At 42.6% G+C, this 19,015-nt stretch overlaps 1 protein-coding gene across 2 annotated transcripts in view; it reads left to right on the top strand.

Moving 5' to 3' along the window:
• The window catches only part of LOC139953059 (dual 3',5'-cyclic-AMP and -GMP phosphodiesterase 11-like), a 151,103-nt gene that overhangs the window by 112,598 nt on the left and 19,490 nt on the right, over positions 1-19,015 (top strand). For both annotated transcript variants that reach the window (XM_071952463.1, XM_071952462.1), the window contains 3 exons: positions 2,391-2,441; positions 10,660-10,806; positions 13,383-13,490. In XM_071952463.1, coding sequence (XP_071808564.1) covers positions 2,391-2,441; positions 10,660-10,806; positions 13,383-13,490 — 306 coding nt within the window. The remainder of the gene's footprint in view (positions 1-2,390; positions 2,442-10,659; positions 10,807-13,382; positions 13,491-19,015) is intronic.

Raw genomic sequence — 19,015 nt, 5'->3', positions numbered from 1 at the left:
GGTCCTGGGCGTGTGCATTGAACCACAAAATGGGTTGTTTGTTGTGAGTTAAAACTGGATGTCATTGTGTTCAGACGTAGTGTCAAAAGATACACCCGCACTGGTTTAGACTGAGACCGCCGATCCGATCTAACTTTTTTGTGTTCATGCACAAAAGTTGAACCTGAACCGGTCCAAGAGGACGTTCACACGCCGTACTAAAGTTGGTCCAACTCAACTTAGACCGGTTCGGGTTCAAATTTTGTGCGTCTGAACGCAAAAAGTTAGACCGGATCGGGTTTAAACCCCAAAACTTAAACCGTCCAGCAAGGCGGTCTAAGTCTAAACCAGTTCGGGTTTATCTTTTAACACTGCATGTGGACAGAATGACATCCGGTTTTAACTTACAACGGACGACCCATTGCACACGCCCGGGACCTGGAGTGCTTGTATACGGTTTCTGTTACCTCTGATGCTGAAAAGCACCAAGTATTTATGTTCTTGCTGCTTACCGAGTTGGCGAAACTCTCTCGATCGGTGTATGCAGTTTAACAACGGCCCACGCCTATGATTGATTAAATTCTCAACCAAAATTATATTTTCTTAGCGTGTTTTGTTGTGTGTCCTACAATAAATTGAAGCTGTTTTTCATGCGTATACTACGAGCGCAGCGAAGGAGCATGGACATTTCTTAATGCTTCTCACATGCACAGCGCTGCCATCCCATAGTGATCCATCTCTCATATCCCATAGTTATCCATCCCGATCCCGTGGATGTGCTTTTCTATTGCCTGTTACCATTACCAGCATGCTTCAATTTCAAATTAGGAGAATGAACTGCCGTGGGTTCCCTTATCACCACGCTGTTGGGTGGTTAGGAAAATACTGAAAAGTACAGGTACTTACGTAACTTGTATTATGTGTTTATGAACGAATTTGAATAAAAATTGCGGCACCAGCTTTTGAGAGATTGCAACTTCCAATCGATGGAGGTACAAACTATGAATTAATTAAATCAGAACCGGTGGTATAAAACACAAAAATAAAATGTGTTCTGTTTCATGGAATATGGATGCTAATTTGGTGAGTTTTCTTGGCGGTTTTTTGTATCCATTTTATTTACACTTTACACTGTAAAATAGTAATGTTTTGTTTGTTTAGTTCATTATTTTTACAGTAGTGGTCATGATTTTTTAAGTGCTCATATCCTCCCAGCGGTAAAACTATTTTCCGCATTCGATTGAGCCATTTTTATCCAATTATAAACATGTTCTGATGATCGTCCAGGCACTCGGCAGCAGTATCTTGGCGCGCGAATTTTGATGAATAAAACGGATGTTAGAGCAATGGGGTCGCGTCTGCTTTTACCTCTTAAAACCGGAGATAAACCATATCGGAGTTAACTCTGTGCAAAGGGGTTTTATTTTTACGACCACTCCCCGCTGCTCGTAAAAGTTAAACCAGTTCGGGTGTAACTTAAAACGCTGTCTGAACATACCCTTAGTTGAGTTAGACCAACTTTAGTACGATTGTGAACGACCTCTTAATTTCATCCCAAATAAAAAAAACAAAAAAAATCCCGTAACCTCAACTGCACTGAGACATACTTAATCTTTTGATCACAAGAGGTCATCAAAATAGCAGCTCCTGAGTTTTTTTTCACCTGTGCAATTTGTGCTCTTGGAAAATGTTGGATTGAGTAATGTTGTTTATTTGCATTGAAACATGTTTTAAGGTGTGTCTACCTTAAATTTTCTGCTTTTAGTGTTTGAACATTTTTATAAGACTATTTAGGACTTGAGGCATTGCATGGTGAGGTATCAATATATATTTGGTTTGCGGTTACACCATGTGTGTATTTTCTTGCCAGGTAGAGTTGTTCTTAGAAAACTGTCTTGTTTTATTCTACTACCGCGAACACCTGAACTATCTACTCCGCGGTAGTAGAATAGAGCAAGACAGTTCTTTTAGACAAGTAGATACCCACATGGTGTTACTGCAAACCAAATATATATTTATGAAGACTACTGTTGATCTCCAAAGAGGCAGTCCAACATGATAGAACCTTGCAAAGTAGGAAACCAAGTTTAGAAAGTGAAATATTTTTTATTTCTTTATTAACTTCTGGTTGAGCATTGCATTTCATTTTACTTTTAAATTGAACAAACACAAACACTGAAATAGGAAAATACCTAATTGAATTTAATTAACTTTAGTTGAAGATCAAATTTCTGATTTGGTCTTTGGAACAGGAGAGATACATGTAGGTCTTCACTGGTTGTGACATGTTGTCATCTTTCAACATTACTATGCACTTGAATAGTTGAATTTTTCCCTGAAAGAATAGCCAGTTATTTGGAATATTCTGCTATGTTTAAAGGTTGAGTTTTGTATTTGTTTTTCTGCCACAGACACTGTCATACCATGCAACAGCACCACAGGAGGAAGCAGTCAGGTTAAAGGTATGCCATTTTTCAAAACAAACAAATAAAGAGTAATATATTAATAAAATGACAAGCTACATATATTAAAAAATAAAAAATACAAATGCAAAGGTTGAAGGAAATATTCCCTTTACACTATGTATGAGTACCTTTAAACAAATATGTGGGTCTAAAAGACAAAAATTATAGTACATTTGAACCATTACAAAGTGTGAGACTTAAAATTTAAAAACAATCCTACAAAAAATCTTACTTGTTTGGGAAATGTGCCTTCTGTTTAAATTTTTGTGGCATGCACACAATTTTGGTTTTGCATAAATTTGGAGTGTCATCAATGGTCACATAATTGGAAGTCAAGCTGACCCATGAGGTCACTCCTAATTCATATTGATGTGATGTGTACACTTGACTGGATGGTTTACACACAAGCAGGGTAAATTAATGCTGTATAGAGAAGAGGTGAGTTTTCAGGGCACTTTTGTATGTTTCAAAAGAGGTGGTTGAATGAATGTGATGTGAGAGATTGTTCAAGAGAGTGGGAGCAGTGGTGCTGAATGACCGGTTCCATAGTATTGTGTGTTATCTCGGAATATGAAGGAGATGTGGGCGAGTTCTCTTAGTTATTCTTGCTGTTATTTTCTGTATTTGGGTTTTCAATCCCCCAGCCATCTGGCTCCTGGCCTCTAAAGCCCGCCCACTTGGGGAAGAGATTAGAAGAAAACGTGTTATCATTGTTCATTTGGCTCTTCTTCGGAAATATCTCCCAGCTGAAGGGGAAAAAGAGCTGTGATGAATTTGTATGGCAGCCTTCAAATCTATCTCGGCCTCTTTGGCAGCTACATGTATGTTGAGTGGAGTCGTCCGAGCCCCACCATCGCCATTGCACCTCTTGTTTCTAGAGCCCACGCGCAACTGCCCAAGCCCCACAACTCATCACCCTTGTACCTCTGGTTTCTGGAGCCCAAGCGCAACCGCCAAAGCCCCACAACTTATCACCCTTGTACCTCTGGTTTTTGGAGGCCCCGCGCAACTGCCTAAGCCCCACAACTCATCACCCTTGTACCTCTGGTTTCTGGAGCCCCCGCGCAACCGCCAAAGCCCCACAACTTATCACCCTTGTACCTCTGGTTTCTTGAGCCCTCACGCAACTGCCCCAGTCCCACAACTTATCACCCTTGTACCTTTGGTTTCTTGAGCCCTCGCGCAACCGCCGTAGCCCCACAACTCATCACCCTTGTACCTCTGGTTTCTTGAGCCCATGCGCAACTGTCCCAGCCACACAACTTATCACCCTTGTACCTCTGGTTTCTGGAGGCCCCGCGCGTCTGCCCGAGCCCCACAACTTATCACCCTTGTACCACTGGTTTCTGGAGTCCACGCGCAACTGCACCAAGCCCAACAACTCATCACCCTTGTACCTCTGGTTTCTGGAGGCCCCGCACAACTGCCCAAGCCCCACAACTTATCACCCTTGTACCTTTGGTTTCTGGAGGCCCCGCGCAACTGCCCGAGCCCCACAACTTATCACCCTTGTACCACTGGTTTCTGGAGTCCCTGCGCAACTGCCCAAGCCCAACAACTCATCACCCTTGTACCTCTGGTTTCTGGAGGCCCCGCGCAACTGCCCAAGCCCAACAACTCATCACCCTTGTACCTCTGGTTTCTGGAGTCCACGCGCAACTGCCCAAGCCCCACAACTTATCACCCTTGTACCTTTGGTTTCTTGAGCCCTCGCGCAACTGCCCCAGCCCCACAACTTATCACCCTTGCACTTCTGGTTTCTGGAGCCCAGGCGCAACTGCCCCAGCCCCACAACTTATCACCCTTGTACCACCTTTTTCTGGAGCCCAGGCGCAACTGCCAAAGCCCCACAACTTATCACCCTTGTACCTCTGGTTTCTGGAGCCCAAGCGCAACCGCCAAAGCCCCACAACTTATCACCTTTGTATCTCTGGTTTCTGGAGGCCCCGCGCAACTGCCAAAGCCCCACAACTTATCACCCTTGTACCTCTGGTTTCTGGAGGCCCCGCGCAACTGCCAAAGCCCCACAACTCATCACGCTTGCACCTCTGGTTTCTGGAGCCCCCGCGCAACCGCCAAAGCCCCACAACTTTTCACCCTTGTACCTCTGGTTTCTCGAGCCCTTGCGCAACCGCCCAAGCCCCACAACTCATCACCCTTGTACCTCTGGTTTCTTGAGCCCACGCGCAACTGCCCAAGCCAAACAACTTATCACCCTTGTACCTCTGGTTTCTGGAGCCCCCGCGCAACCGCCAAAGCCCCACAACTTATCACCCTTGTACCTCTGGTTTCTTGAGCCCTCGCGCAACCGCCCAAGCCCCACAACTCATCACCCTTGTACCTCTGGTTTCTTGAGCCCACGCGCAACTGCCCAAGCCAAACAATTTATCACCCTTGTACCGCTGGTTTCTGGAGGCCCCGCGCAACTGCCCGAGCCCCACAACTTATCACCCTTGTACCACTGGTTTCTGGAGTCCACGCGCAACTGCCCAAGCCCAACAACTCATCACCCTTGTACCTCTGGTTTCTGGAGTCCACGCGCAACTGCCCAAGCCCCACAACTTATCACCCTTGTACCTTTGAATTCTTGAGCCCTCGCGCAACTGCCCCAGCCCCACAACTTATCACCCTTTCACCTCTGGTTTCTGGAGGCCCCGCGCAACTGCCCGAGCCCCACAACTTATCACCCTTGTATCTCTGGTTTCTGGAGGCCCCGCGCAACTGCCAAAGCCCCACAACTTATCACCCTTGTACCTCTGGTTTCTGGAGGCCCCGCGCAACTGCCAAAGCCCCACAACTCATCACGCTTGCACCTCTGGTTTCTGGAGCCCCCGCGCAACCGCCAAAGCCCCACAACTTTTCACCCTTGTACCTCTGGTTTCTCGAGCCCTTGCGCAACCGCCCAAGCCCCACAACTCATCACCCTTGTACCTCTGGTTTCTTGAGCCCACGCGCAACTGCCCAAGCCAAACAACTTATCACCCTTGTACCTCTGGTTTCTGGAGCCCCCGCGCAACCGCCAAAGCCCCACAACTTATCACCCTTGTACCTCTGGTTTCTTGAGCCCTCGCGCAACCGCCCAAGCCCCACAACTCATCACCCTTGTACCTCTGGTTTCTTGAGCCCACGCGCAACTGCCCAAGCCAAACAATTTATCACCCTTGTACCTCTGGTTTCTGGAGGCCCCGCGCAACTGCCCGAGCTCCACAACTTATCACCCTTGTACCACTGGTTTCTGGAGTCCACGCGCAACTGCCCAAGCCCAACAACTCATCACCCTTGTACCTCTAGTTTCTGGAGGCCCCGCGCAACTGCCCAAGCCCAACAACTCATCACCCTTGTACCTCTGGTTTCTGGAGTCCACGCGCAACTGCCCAAGCCCCACAACTTATCACCCTTGTACCTTTGAATTCTTGAGCCCTTGCGCAACTGCCCCAGCCCCACAACTTATCACCCTTTCACCTCTGGTTTCTGGAGCCCAGGCGCAACTGCCCCAGCCCCACAACTTATCACCCTTGTACCACTGGTTTCTGGTGCCCAAGCGCAACCGCCAAAGCCCCACAACTTATCACCCTTGTACCTCTGGTTTCTGGTGCCCAAGCGCAACCGCCAAAGCCCCACAACTTATCACCCTTGTACCTCTGGTTTCTGGAGTCCACGCGCAACTGCCCCAGCCCCACAACTTATCACCCTTGTACCACTGGTTTCTGGAGTCCACGCGCAACTGCCAAAGCCCCACAACTTATCACCCTTGTACCTCTGGTTTCTGGAGCCCCCGCGCAACCGCCAAAGCCCCACATTTTATCACCCTTGTACCTCTGGTTTCTGGAGCTTGCGCGCAACTGCCCAAGCCCCACAACTCATCACCCTTGCACCTCTGATTTCTGAAGCCTACGCTTAACCGCCAAATCCCCACAACTTATCACCCTTGTACCTCTGGTTTCTTGAGCCCATGCGCAACTGCCCAAGCCCCACAACTCATCACCCTTGCACCTCTGGCTTTGCAAAAGGAGCAAACCCTTGGTTGACTGCATTGTCTGGACAAAAGGAAAGATAAAGTTAAGTAACATCAGCCTTACAATGTAAATTTGGGAGATGATTTAATTCTGCTGTTATACAAATTCATCAACAAAGATCCCAAACAAGACCCCTTGGGAACTCCCCACTCAAGGTCAAATTTCCAAGAGAGGTTACTGTTCACCAAAACACGCTGAGATCTGTGAGACAAATATGATTTAAACCAGAGAACAGCAATACCATTAATACCAAAATTATACTCCAATGTGCGCAGTAAAATCGATAATCTTAAGCAGCCAACATATACGATTTGGGCGTAGCAAATTTGATTTCGAGCCGTGACTACGACGCTACGATAATACTCAATAAAACACGCTAAACAAGCCGCCCAATATAATTTTATTAAATCGTACGATACATGCAAACAACGAATGAACTATTAAGTGGAAATAAAAATTAAGAAAAATATCCAAATAATTGTAACAGAAAAGAAAAAACACTTTTAATTTTAGAATGCAGTGTTGAATAATAGCGGCGAATTCACTCGAACAATATACGTGTCTCGACGTAATGATTGTTGCGTGCCCTCTGATCCCCCGCTGGCTGGCCGGATGAGTATTTTTACGCTAGTGTATTGCTGCAAGATCATACCCATTGATCTCTATTACACCATGGGGAATAGTGCACACGTGCGTGGGGAATGAGGTTGTGTGTGAGCTAACGTGTCACAGTAACCTCATTCCTCATGTATCCACTATTATTGTGCCCACGCTGTCTGTACATGTACATCGAAGCTTGGCACAAAAAGTAAGAAATAATGGCGACAAAAAAGGAGACCTTCTGAACAAAAATACCTTCAACTGAGTGGCCTGTGAGATCTAAGCTAGACAGTTTCCATGTTTTCTTACTAGTAATTGTAGCGCCGATGTCCAGACAATGCCCAAAATACGGACACGTATTTTTTGCCCAAAATCCGGACACGTTTTTTTCTTCTTTTTTTTTTCTCTCTTCCAATAGCTTGTTGTTGCATTTCTGACCATTAAAACAAAAACATTTAAGTAAGGCCACCCTTTGTTATGTTTTTTTTTTTTAAACAAAGTCAGAAGATGAGGGATTTTTTTTTTTTCCCAGATTTTTTTTTTCACTGGCCATTATAAACATTTGTAGCTGTTCTGGTGGTGCATACAGAGGTAATTGTTATTTCACGACAATGCCTGAAAATGAGCTAATTAGTATTGTAGAGAGTAATATAAAGATCGGTTTAGGGAGCCCAAGCCACGCTCGCCCTTAACTTTTGGGAGATGCTACTCTTTTTTAAAGTTCAATGTTGGCATCTCTGCTTAAGTATCAAAAGCAGAACTCAAATCAAGTAAAGCTAACAAAGACACATGCTGCTTATATTCCTAGCCATTAAAAGATTGTTCCTAACCTTAAGAAGCACTGTCTCAGTACTAGGATGCTTACGTTAAGCTTCTACTTCTACTTGTTTACTCGGTAGGGTCCATAAGACAGGACGTAAAGCCGAGGGACTACTTGTCCATGAGCGGTGCAGGGGTGCGTTTGTACAAGGTGCAAGTAAAAAAGACTCGTTGCTGCTTATAGGTGAGCAGTCACCACTCCCCTGAAAACCTCAACTGACGGGGAGGTGATGATGTTGCCGGGGAGTGAGTTCCACCAGATGATGGTTCTTGGGAAAAATGAGTTCGAGAATGATTGTATCCTACCTGGGATGATCTGATATTCATTTGGGTGGTATGATCTAGTATTACATGGGATTGCTGGGTTGAGGTATAGGTCTGGATTGACTACAATAGTTTGGTTCTGGATTTTGTAGAGGAGGGTGAGGCTGGCTGCCGGGCATCGCCTTTCTAAAGGTGTCCCATTCCAAGGTGTTCATCATGACCGACACGCTTTCAGTGCGCTGGTACAGCTGCAGAACGAACCTGGCAGCACATCGTTGAGTGGCTTCAATTTTGGTTGTGTCTTTCTGGGTGTATGGATTCCAGACAGGGCTGCAGTAATCCAGGTGAGGTCTATTGAGTGACAAATAAGCTTGCTGGCGTATTTTGATGGAGCAGTTCTTAAGATTGCGTTGAACAAGGACCAGCATTCTGTTGGCACAAGTTGTGATTTTGTTGATGTGTTTCTGCCATGACATTAGTGAAGAAGGTGAGGCCCAGATACGGGTGGTCGGAGACTGTAGCAAGGTTTCTTGCGCCAAGATGGTAATTAGCGATGTAAGGGTTGCGGCGCAGAGTAAATCACATTACGTAGCACTTGTCTATGTTGAACTTCATCTGCCAGGATTTGGACTATTGATGTAATTGGTCAAGATCTTCTTGGAGTTTAACACTGTCACTGGCGGTACATAAGGCAATCATCTGCAAAGAGGCGCAGGTTGGAAGTAATACCATCAGGCAAGTCATTGATGAAGGTCAAAAACAACAATGGGCCAAGTACCATACCCTGTGGAACATCCGACTTAACTGGTACCCAATCTGATGCATGGCCATCCACGACTACACGCTGACTGCGGTTGGTAAGAAAGTGATCCATCCATTGCAGTAAAGAACCTCTGATCCCGTAGTGGTGTAACTTAAGCTGTAACCGTTGATGAGGAACACGGTCAAAGGCTTTGGAAAAATCTAAAATCACTGCGTCGACTTGTTCGCGGCTGTCTAGTGCCTTGGAGAGGTCGTGTGCAGTTATGAGGAGCTGTGACTCACAAGAGCGTCCTGGGCGGAACCCGTGTTGGACATCGACAAGGACTTTATTGGTCTCATAGTGGTCCATTATGCTACTAAAGATGACATGCTCAGCTAGCTTGCTACAGATGGACGTGATGGATACTGGTCTGTAGTTAAATGGGTTACTTTTGTCGCTGATTGAGCAATAGGCAACAGATTGTCTTTGGATAAGTGGCACTGCAATTGATTCGCAACAATTTGTTCAAATAGTTTAGAAATGAAATGTAGGTTGCTGATTGGTCTGAAATGTTCATTTTTTCAAAGCAAGGTGAATGTGTTCAGCAAGGGTTATATGACAGCTGATTTCCAGACATCAGGGAGTTGACCAGAACAAAGAGATGAATTTACCATTCTGGTGATAACTTGTAAAAGAATGTCCAAACAATCAATAAGTAATTTCATGGGAATGAGGTCAAGTGTGTAACATTTCTTGTTAGAACCTAAAAAAGCAAATCCTAGAACCAGTGGGGATGGGATTCCACCAGTGCGCCTGCAGGAGTTGCTGGCAAATTCCTTGTTTATCTCTTCCACAAACAGCTCGCCATGGGCACTCTCAGCAGTTACCGCTCAGTGATCACTGCGGTCAATTCAGGTTTTGCGAACAGTTCCACAATATCATAAGCAACGGTAGGGCGTGATCTCAAGATGACAACATTCTAAAAATAGCACTAAGAAAAATTAATGTCAGGCATTCATATTCATTTCTAATGGTATGTTGTTATTGTTTACAGCAATTTTTGTAGCTTTGTTTACCTGTCAGACGACAGTACAGTTGAGAATACTTGAGGGCACAACTTTCCATGTAAACAAACCTTCACTTCATCACAAACAATGTTTTTCAATTTTTTTTCTGTTCCTTATGTTTCCAAACTGAAAGCTTGAATTTTGTGATTCGATTTCTGGGTACGGCTGGGAATCGATTTAATTATCATGGCGCAGTGAGGAGTGTTACAAATGTACTTGTTATACCTCGGTAACAAACTGTGAAGTTTGATTGGTCGAGAACCAATCATGTGACGTGCAACAAAAACGCATGTTACATGGCTCGACGGGCCGGGTAACATGAAAAGTGGTGTACTTTGGTGTACCTCATCTGGATCGTTCCCAGCGTTGGTCGATTTCCAGCTCTGTATACGAAACAATCGCGGGTTCGAGGGAATTGTTTCTTGTTCGTCTGCTTATTAAACAATGAATAGTCCGTCGTAATAATGTTTGAAGATGACAACATAACTTCGCCTCAGGTGCCATTTTCCCCCTGGAGTGTACAAAACACCATGGACCTCGTCACAGCGTGCAACAATTGTATAATGTACAGGTGTATGATGCTATGTTTAATATGTGTGCGTGCTATAGGTTATTAAGCATCTCCACAACTTAAGTTGTTTGACTGATGAATTCAGGTTGACATTTGTTAATGTAACAATTATTAAAAGTGTTTTTTTTTCCTGCAGAAAATGGCAGTTCCCACGCTGTCAGAAATAGGGCTTGACAGCTACTTCTTCAGTGACATGAAGCTATCTGAAGATGAGACACTAACTGCATCATTAAGAATGTTCATTGACTTGGATCTCATCAATCGCTTTCATATAAATTATGAGGTAATTATAACCAAATATCAACATCCAAGTATTGGTGGTATTTCATTCTGTTAATGCACCAAACACGTCTTGTTTTTTTTTATTGACACAGTGGCACTTTCTATTTTTAGCAGAGAAATACCTGTTTTGTCTCGAGAGTGTTGGAAAAAAGCATTGAGATAGAATTGTATTGTATTTTGTTAGAGAAACAAAGACAAAGTTTGTCCCTGCTCTTCTATCATATCAAAAAGAGAAACCCTCCCTTGTAGCAATTCATTTCACCACTCCAAGACCAAAACTCAATAAAGGGGTTGCTAAGGGCTATCGAACCACAGCCCCTAGAATTCTGGAATTGGCAAATCAGCTTGCATTATCAACATGCATTACAAAACCTTGTTTCAATTAGAAAAACAAAATATGAATTTCCAAGACTTCCTTTGAAACTCTGCCACTTTTGTAAATGGTGACAGCAGGCTTGATAATCTTCCTGATTTGTTTAATTTCTGGATTTTCAAATCAAATATGTGGTCTATTACATAATATGTGAAACCTAAATCCTAGTGGCTCCGCATCTGACTGTGGTTGATTCCCTCAACATGCAGTCCATTGGTAAAATAATGAACAAAAATGGGGCTAAAGTGTCGCCCTGTGCTAACTCCTGTGTTTGTTTGGAAAGATCAGTTTGGCTGAAGGGTGAAAGAACAATCACTTCATTGTTTTCACACATGCCTTGGATTGCACTGACCAGCTTCACTGGTATTCTGTGAATCCTAAGTATTTTGAACTGTTCTCCCCTGTGGAAAGTCAACAAATATTACCAGAGGGGAAGATTATTAACTGCTTCTTCCATTATGCTCCTTAGACAGTTAGAGAGAGAATGTGTTCAACTGTACTCCTGTCTTTTAAAAATCCCTTTTGGTTCCACCTTAGCTTCTGTTGGAGAGGGCTTCTGCAACTGTTTAGTATGAGTTTATGTATATTTTAGCTGCAATAGGGGTCAGGATTCTTCCTCTGTAGTTGGTGGCCAGATTCAGATTGCCCTTTTTGGGTGGTGGGACTATGCCGCTTTTGGCAAATTTGAGTGGTATTTGTGATGAGTTTATTATAAAGTCGAAAAGAGATAGGAGAATAACTTTGAACTCTTCAATTTGCCAGAATTCCAGGGATATTTCATCAAGACCTGGTGCCTCCCTAGCTGTTGGAGCCTTGAAAAGCACTTTGAGCTCTTACATAGTTTTGACGGTTGTTCTCCCAGTAGGGCTTCAAAATGTTTTTTTTTTTCATTGTTTCTATTGTTCCTCGGGTGCTTTACCCTTCAGCTTCCCATGGGTTGTTGCTTTTCACCAGTCTCTCATGTGGTCTTATGTTTTTCAGGCTGCTGATGGATTGTTACTGTTGAAGTTGTCATATAACGTACACATGTAGTAGTTACTTTCTGCTTTTTTGTACGCTTCGGAGAGCTGGCTTTTCAGTTTTTGTACCTCCCTTTGTTCAGTTGTTTAGCCTCTGAGTGTGAAGCTATTGCACAATCATCTGCATACTCAAGCAGATTTACTGCAGTCACAGTGGTCTTGGTTTTGGCATGCAAATGGGCAAGATTGAAAGGAATCTTAAAGACAGTGGACATTAATGGTAATTGTCAAAGACCAGTCTTCTCACTTGGTATACCTCAACTTAATGCACGAAAGTAATAAATCTTTGAAAATTTTAACTCAATTGGTCGTCGATTTGCGAGATAATAATGAAAGAAAAATGCCCTTGTCGCACGAAGTTGTGTGCTTTCAGATGCTTGTTTTCGAGAAAACAATTTAAAAAGTCAACCAACGTGAATCTTGTGAATCCGTTGAGAAAATCGGGGGGTAGATTGTGCTAATTTATATTCATGTTGAGTATTGTATGCCAAAGGTTTTATGCTAATAACTATTTTTTAGTAATTACCAATAGTGTCCACTGCCTTTAAAGATGGTGACTACTGGTGCGTTTCTCAGGTCTGGGGAAATCATCTCCTTTCTATTTATTTATTTATTTATTCTTTCAGGCTTAAAAAACATCAAAAACACACAGCAACAATAACAGAAATGTAAGATTTAAAAACATTAGGAAAAAAATGAGAGACATAACAAACAAAAACAGAAAAACGCAAACTAGGGATTGCCCAAAGTGAATCAAATCACTATCCAAAGGGACAATCCCTTTAAGTTTAGAAATAAAATATAAAATAGGCAATTAAAGTGGAACATTTTAGAAATAAAAATGAACCATTAACAAAAAAAAACTTTGGCAAGAGGAGGGCATTTATAAATTTAAAAAATTGCAGAGTTAGATGGGGCAGAAGATGGCAATTTGATTTTAATATCAAACATGATTTTTTTTTAAGCATAAGTTTGGTTTATCTTAGTGCCCATGTAGCTATATAGATTTTACAGAGAACAAAATCTATATGATATTATTTACCTTTCTTGGTGATTACATACTTTGACATTTCTTTTACGCACAGAGTACATTTTGCTTCCATAAAGATTAGAAGTGAATTTCTATGCTGGATATTCTGTTGCTAGTGTTAAAAGTGAATGTTCTTTTCTGTTTTAATTTTGAAGACTTTGTGCAGGTGGTTACTGAGTGTGAGGAAAAACTACCGTAATGTGAGGTACCACAATTGGCGTCATGCATTCACTGTAACTCAGACAATGTATTCAATACTGAAGGTGAGTATTCATCTGATAACGATCAGTGTCCGGTCAGGGCTACTTTCTGTTCATTCTAGATATATCATCAGAAATACATGTATTCAGTGATTTTCAATGCACTCATCTAAGTAAGACACAGAGCAAACAATAATATGCATACAATGGGAGAACCATAAGCTTATCGGCTTTAAATTATTTGTGTATTACATGTATGTAGTATTAAGGTTGGTTTCACTCTTGGCACCAACTCTGTTTGAAAGGTAGCACATGAATTGTCAGAGAATCATTTTTGGTTTTTTTGTTAGAGTTTTGTGGTGTAAGCTTTTAGGATCTGTTGATTTCTGTTCCTTTCACTGCGTTGGGACAAGTATTACACAGTGAGGAAAATTGGCAACATTATAAACAAAACCATCATCTGTAGAGTTTCCCCAATAGTTTTAGATACTCTGGATGTTAAGCTTCTTTGCTTTGACGTAAATCAATCATGTTTATTGACATTTTGACCTGCTATATGTATAACAAGCTGACCTCTCTTTCCTCTATTCTGCAAGTCCTAAGCTACACTTTTGATGGGTCCAGAAGTAACCAATTTATTTATGGGTTAGTCCAGAAAATAATTTGCAGATCCTTGCTTTTATTTTAAATATCATAACCCGATTGGGTGCTTAGCAACTGTAATGGACTTGAATGTGAACTGAAACAAAACATTTGACCAGTGTTTGGTTTTGATGTAACATTATTTTTCATATGGAGCAGAAGTGGATCCTGGGCTGGGTGATATTAGTAGTGTTGTAATGTGCGATTGCACCACTGAGGTTATGCAATAAACCAGTCAGGCGTGACCGGGGCATGCACCAAGCACCATGCAAGCCCTGGCCACGCCAGTCGTATTCCTGAAACCAACCTGTCTGCTTGTGTGTCTCCTAGAGCTCCTCCAAACCCCCAGGCTTCAGAGCGGTGCGACTCACCTATCCGTAATTATATATCCGAATGTTGCTATAGTAGCGCCATTCACAACATTGGCGATGAGTATAAATTGTGGCATGCAATTAGAAAGAAAATCTTCTAAAAATTTACTAAAATTAATAAACTCCTTGTCCAAATTTGACAAGGACAAACTTACTAAAATTCATAAACTCGTTGTCTAAATACGACGAGGATAAATTCGTATTTTGCTTTGTGAAGGGCATGGCAATACACACGGTGAAAACTTTCAACGTTTGAGCTCCCCGCCTTTCGTAGCAAATTTTATATAAAGTTAATGTTCATTTTCGGCAATGTTTATACCTTAGCAAGTCCGGCGTTCGTTGAATTTGCAACTTCATCAGTACACATGATTGTAGCTATAGGTCTTTATTATTCGTATTGTTAATATATTTGTTTGATATTGTATGAATTTACTGAAGTCTGCTATAACCCATTTAAGCCTCGCGCCTTTCTAAAATAAAAGGGCTTACGTTTTTCAAAAAGTGTGTGTTTTTTAACTATCAAAACAATTTACTGCTAGTCAGGTCAAGCTGTCGTGCATCACTCCCGACAGTAGCGCTGGCAGTAACAAGCGAGTGAATGGTGCAAAACCATTTCTGAATTATAGCAGATTTCGACATATTTGTAAATTAATATTATTTGTATTGAAGTACCCCCCGCCATGGCCACCAATATAAACAAAGCATCTGTTAAACTTTTACCTACATTACCGGGTATTGGGGCAAAGTTTGCCGAGATAATTGTCTCGATCAGGTCTATGTGATTATTGATGACTTTAATGAATTCCCTGCACTTGCAACTAAACTGAACGAGCTTAATGAAAAGGGTTTGATTTTAATCGACTACATCGCAAATCTCCAATCAGATCTCCCAACTAACGGTTCCGATAATACTGACCCACCAACAAAACAAATGGAATCAATGGACCCTATGTACCTTCTGATTAAACAAATGGGTGAATTTGGGAAAATCATGCAAGAAAACACTCTAGCAATAACGGGAGCCATTGATGACCTAAAAATGTAGTCCTAGCAGTCCGAAATTCACTTGGCAAATCTAATAAAGGGTGACACAATGCCGCATGGTGCCACCGCGCAAATTAAAATTCCAGCTGTACAGCATGAGTCGCTAGATAAAAAACCCCAAGTTAGCGTGCCACCCAGCCACATTTCTACTGCCCAGTCCGTTACAATTGAGCAAACAGGTGATGCCATTATAGACGCTAATCTAAAGGTGATTAAGGAAAAAGCTCCACCCCTCCCGGCGCATCTATTGAATCCTGCAACAAAGACCAAAGCAAAGCCTAGCATTACTAATCCGGTAACAATGGCTACCACTGACAATGGCAACAGTATAACTGCCAGTCAAAAACCAATTGCTTATGGGTCTGACTTGATCCCGGCGTTCGCTAGTACGAGCCAGCCCAAGAGCCAGTCGATCCCAAAGATCACTCCATATGATGGGAGTACAGACTTTCATGCAATTACAGCTAAGTTCGAAGTCATTGCTCAGTGTTGTCAGTGGAACGAACAACATAAATTGCTTAATTTAGTTGGCGCGTTGACTGGCAAGGCACTTGATTGTTATGCATGGCAAGAGCCGGAAGTAAGGAACGAGATCCACTAATTCGAGATCCACGAATTACCTTTGAAAACTCACGAAAGTGTACAACAAATACAAGTTAATAAGACTGGGAAGGACAACATAGACATTCAGGTAGACCGGTCAGATTTCAATGAAAATATGCAACAAGTTTTGGCAAGCGTAAAGACTAGGGCTATGAATTACTCTTCTCCTGAACCCTACTCGACACAATGAGTACGTTAGGTAAAGTACTAGATAGGTTCCGGCAGCATAACCTGAAACTAAAGGCAGCAAAATGTCTTTTATTTCAGGATTATGTTGTTTTCCTTGGCAAACTAGTGAGTCAAGTCAGTATTGCACCTAACCCGAGTAGCATAGAAGTAGTCAGAGACTGGCCTCAGCCAGCCTCGAAAAAGGATGTAGAAAGGTTTATGGGGCTTGCTAATTATCACAGAAGTCACATTAGCAAAACTAGCTAGACCACTATACGATCTCACAAAGAAAAACACCAAGTTCATATGGCAGGATGAACTCGAACAGTCCTTTCGCCACTTGATTAGTGTACTAACAACTAGCCCAGTTTTAGCATTTCCTAAGAACAATAGTGACGAGCCATTTATCTTAGATACGGATGCCTCCGACTTCGCCATTGGGGCATATCTCCTTCAAGTTTAAGGTACTAGGGAACGAGTTATTAGTTACGGCAGTTTTATACTTTCTCTGTCACAGAGAAAATATTGCACAACGCACAAAGAACTGTTAGCTGTAGTTAGATTTACCAGACAATTACGTCACTACCTTTTGGGGCCTAAGTTTTATGTAAGGACAGATCACAGCAGTCTCGCCTGGCTTATGCGTTTCAAACTAATTTCAGGTATGCTCATGCAAGGTGGATAGAAGAACTAAGTCAATATGACATGGTCATACTTCATAGAAAGGGAATAAAACATACAAACTCTGATTCTCTTTCAAGAGTACCTTGCGATGCTCCATTTTGCGATGCTCCATTTTGTAATTTCTACTACATATATGCGGGTTGTAAAGTCAAAGATCTCCCATGTGGTGGTTGCCATTTCTGTGCGCGAATCCATGAACAGTGGGACCGATTCAACGAAGATGTTGATGATGTCGTTCCATTGGCCGTGCATCAAATTGCAACGCCTGTAAACTTACCAACTCATTTGGAGTGTAAACTTAACGAACAAAGGCATGGGCCCGCTGCCGCTACGAATGCAAATATGTCTGCGTGCAGCGATAACACTTTGATCAGTCCAATCTGGCGTTCGCTGCTTGCTGATCAGAATGTTAACGCTGTTGACAAACTACCAGATGACAGTTGCAAGACACAAACTCAGTCAATTGATAAACAAATGGTGTTCCATAACAAATACGACTGCAGAAAGCATTGCTAATGTAGTTGTTAATGATTTCATATCCAGATTTGGATGCCCAGATCAAATCCACACCGATCAAGGCAGAAATTTCACAAGTTCTCTTTTTGATTCAATATGTAGTCTGCTTGAGATATTCTAAAACTAGGACAACCCCCTACCGCCCATGTTCAAACGGGCAGATTGAAAGATATAACAGAACATTACTTTAAGCCATTAGGTGTCAGTTAAAGGATGGTGTCGCAAAATGGGATGAAGACCAGCCTTTACTTACAGCAGCGATACGTTCTCTCCCAAACCGCAGCACTGGGCTTACACCTAATTTAATGATACTCGGACGGGAGGTAAAACAACCAATAGAACTCGTTTTTGACATCCCAAATGCTAATACTTCAACTGCTTCTCCTCTTCAGTATGTACGAAATCTGAAAGAGCGCATGCGTAAAGTTCACGTCATAGCCAGAGCTAATATTGGTGGATCACAACAATACAAAAAAAGACAATATGACCATAACACCAATCAGAGCTCATTTAACGAAGGCGACTTGGTTTACAAACTAAACAAAGCCCCAAAAGTTGGCCAGTCACAGAAACTGCAGCCAATATGGCGCGGTCCTTTACTAGTGGTCAAATCTATTTCACCAGTTCTGTACAAAATTCAAGGAAGAAAAAGAACCGAGATTGTCCACCATGATCTAATTAAACTTTGCAACAGCAAAGAAATTCCACTTTGGCTCCGTAAAGCTCAAAACAAGTTCTTTTTGGTTAGTGGTTTGGTAGAGAATGAATCCGTAGAAGACGAGGTTGGTCTACATTCCCTTTTTCAAGCAAATAGTAGTATATATACCACTGACGCGGCGTTTGCTGCTCAGGTGGAACCCCGAATTGAGCATGTTGCCACAGAGAATATGGCACTTGCTGAAAAGGTTGACCCCCTAATTAGGCACACCACAAGGAGTGGTAGACTAGTTAAACCTCCCGTTAGGTTTAGAGATGAGTTTTAAACGTTAAGATGAGTCTTAACGCTTAAAAAATTGAGTGTTTTTGTGAATCTTGTATTTGAAATAAAAGCAATGTAAAGACAATGCCCCCTTTAACACCTTATTTTTCCAGCTCAGCAGAATATACTCGACTATGACGAGCACCCATCCGAAGAGGAACCAGAGATGCCTGTCATGAAGGCTAGTGAGGACCCACTAGCCATTGTTGCAGTCACCCCGAACGAGCACACAGAGGAACAACGACCAGAGCCTCGTAATACAAGCAAAGTCTATAAGTCCACCTGTAGCCAGCAAGGGTGTGGGTTTAAGACCAACAAAATGAAATGCCATGTTGTGCGTCAGCATATCTGCAACAGTCCATGGTGGTTTCTACTACCGTTACCGTCTTGTTGGGTTTGCCGAAAGTGGGAGATAGTGAGCCATTGCCGCCTACATGGCCCATTCGACGTTACCATACACCTTCCACAATTGGCACATCTCGTCGACGGGTTTATGCATCACATTTGTAATGCCCTGCACGTGGTCTCCTCGGAAGATCTTCTTCAATTTATCTGTTCTCGGGAACTTGCCGACAGAAACG

The sequence above is a fragment of the Asterias amurensis genome, chromosome 21 (genome assembly GCF_032118995.1).
Source record: "Asterias amurensis chromosome 21, ASM3211899v1".
In the NCBI taxonomy this organism is placed as follows: domain Eukaryota; kingdom Metazoa; phylum Echinodermata; class Asteroidea; order Forcipulatida; family Asteriidae; genus Asterias; species Asterias amurensis.
This window is presented reverse-complemented; position numbering and strand designations above follow the sequence as displayed.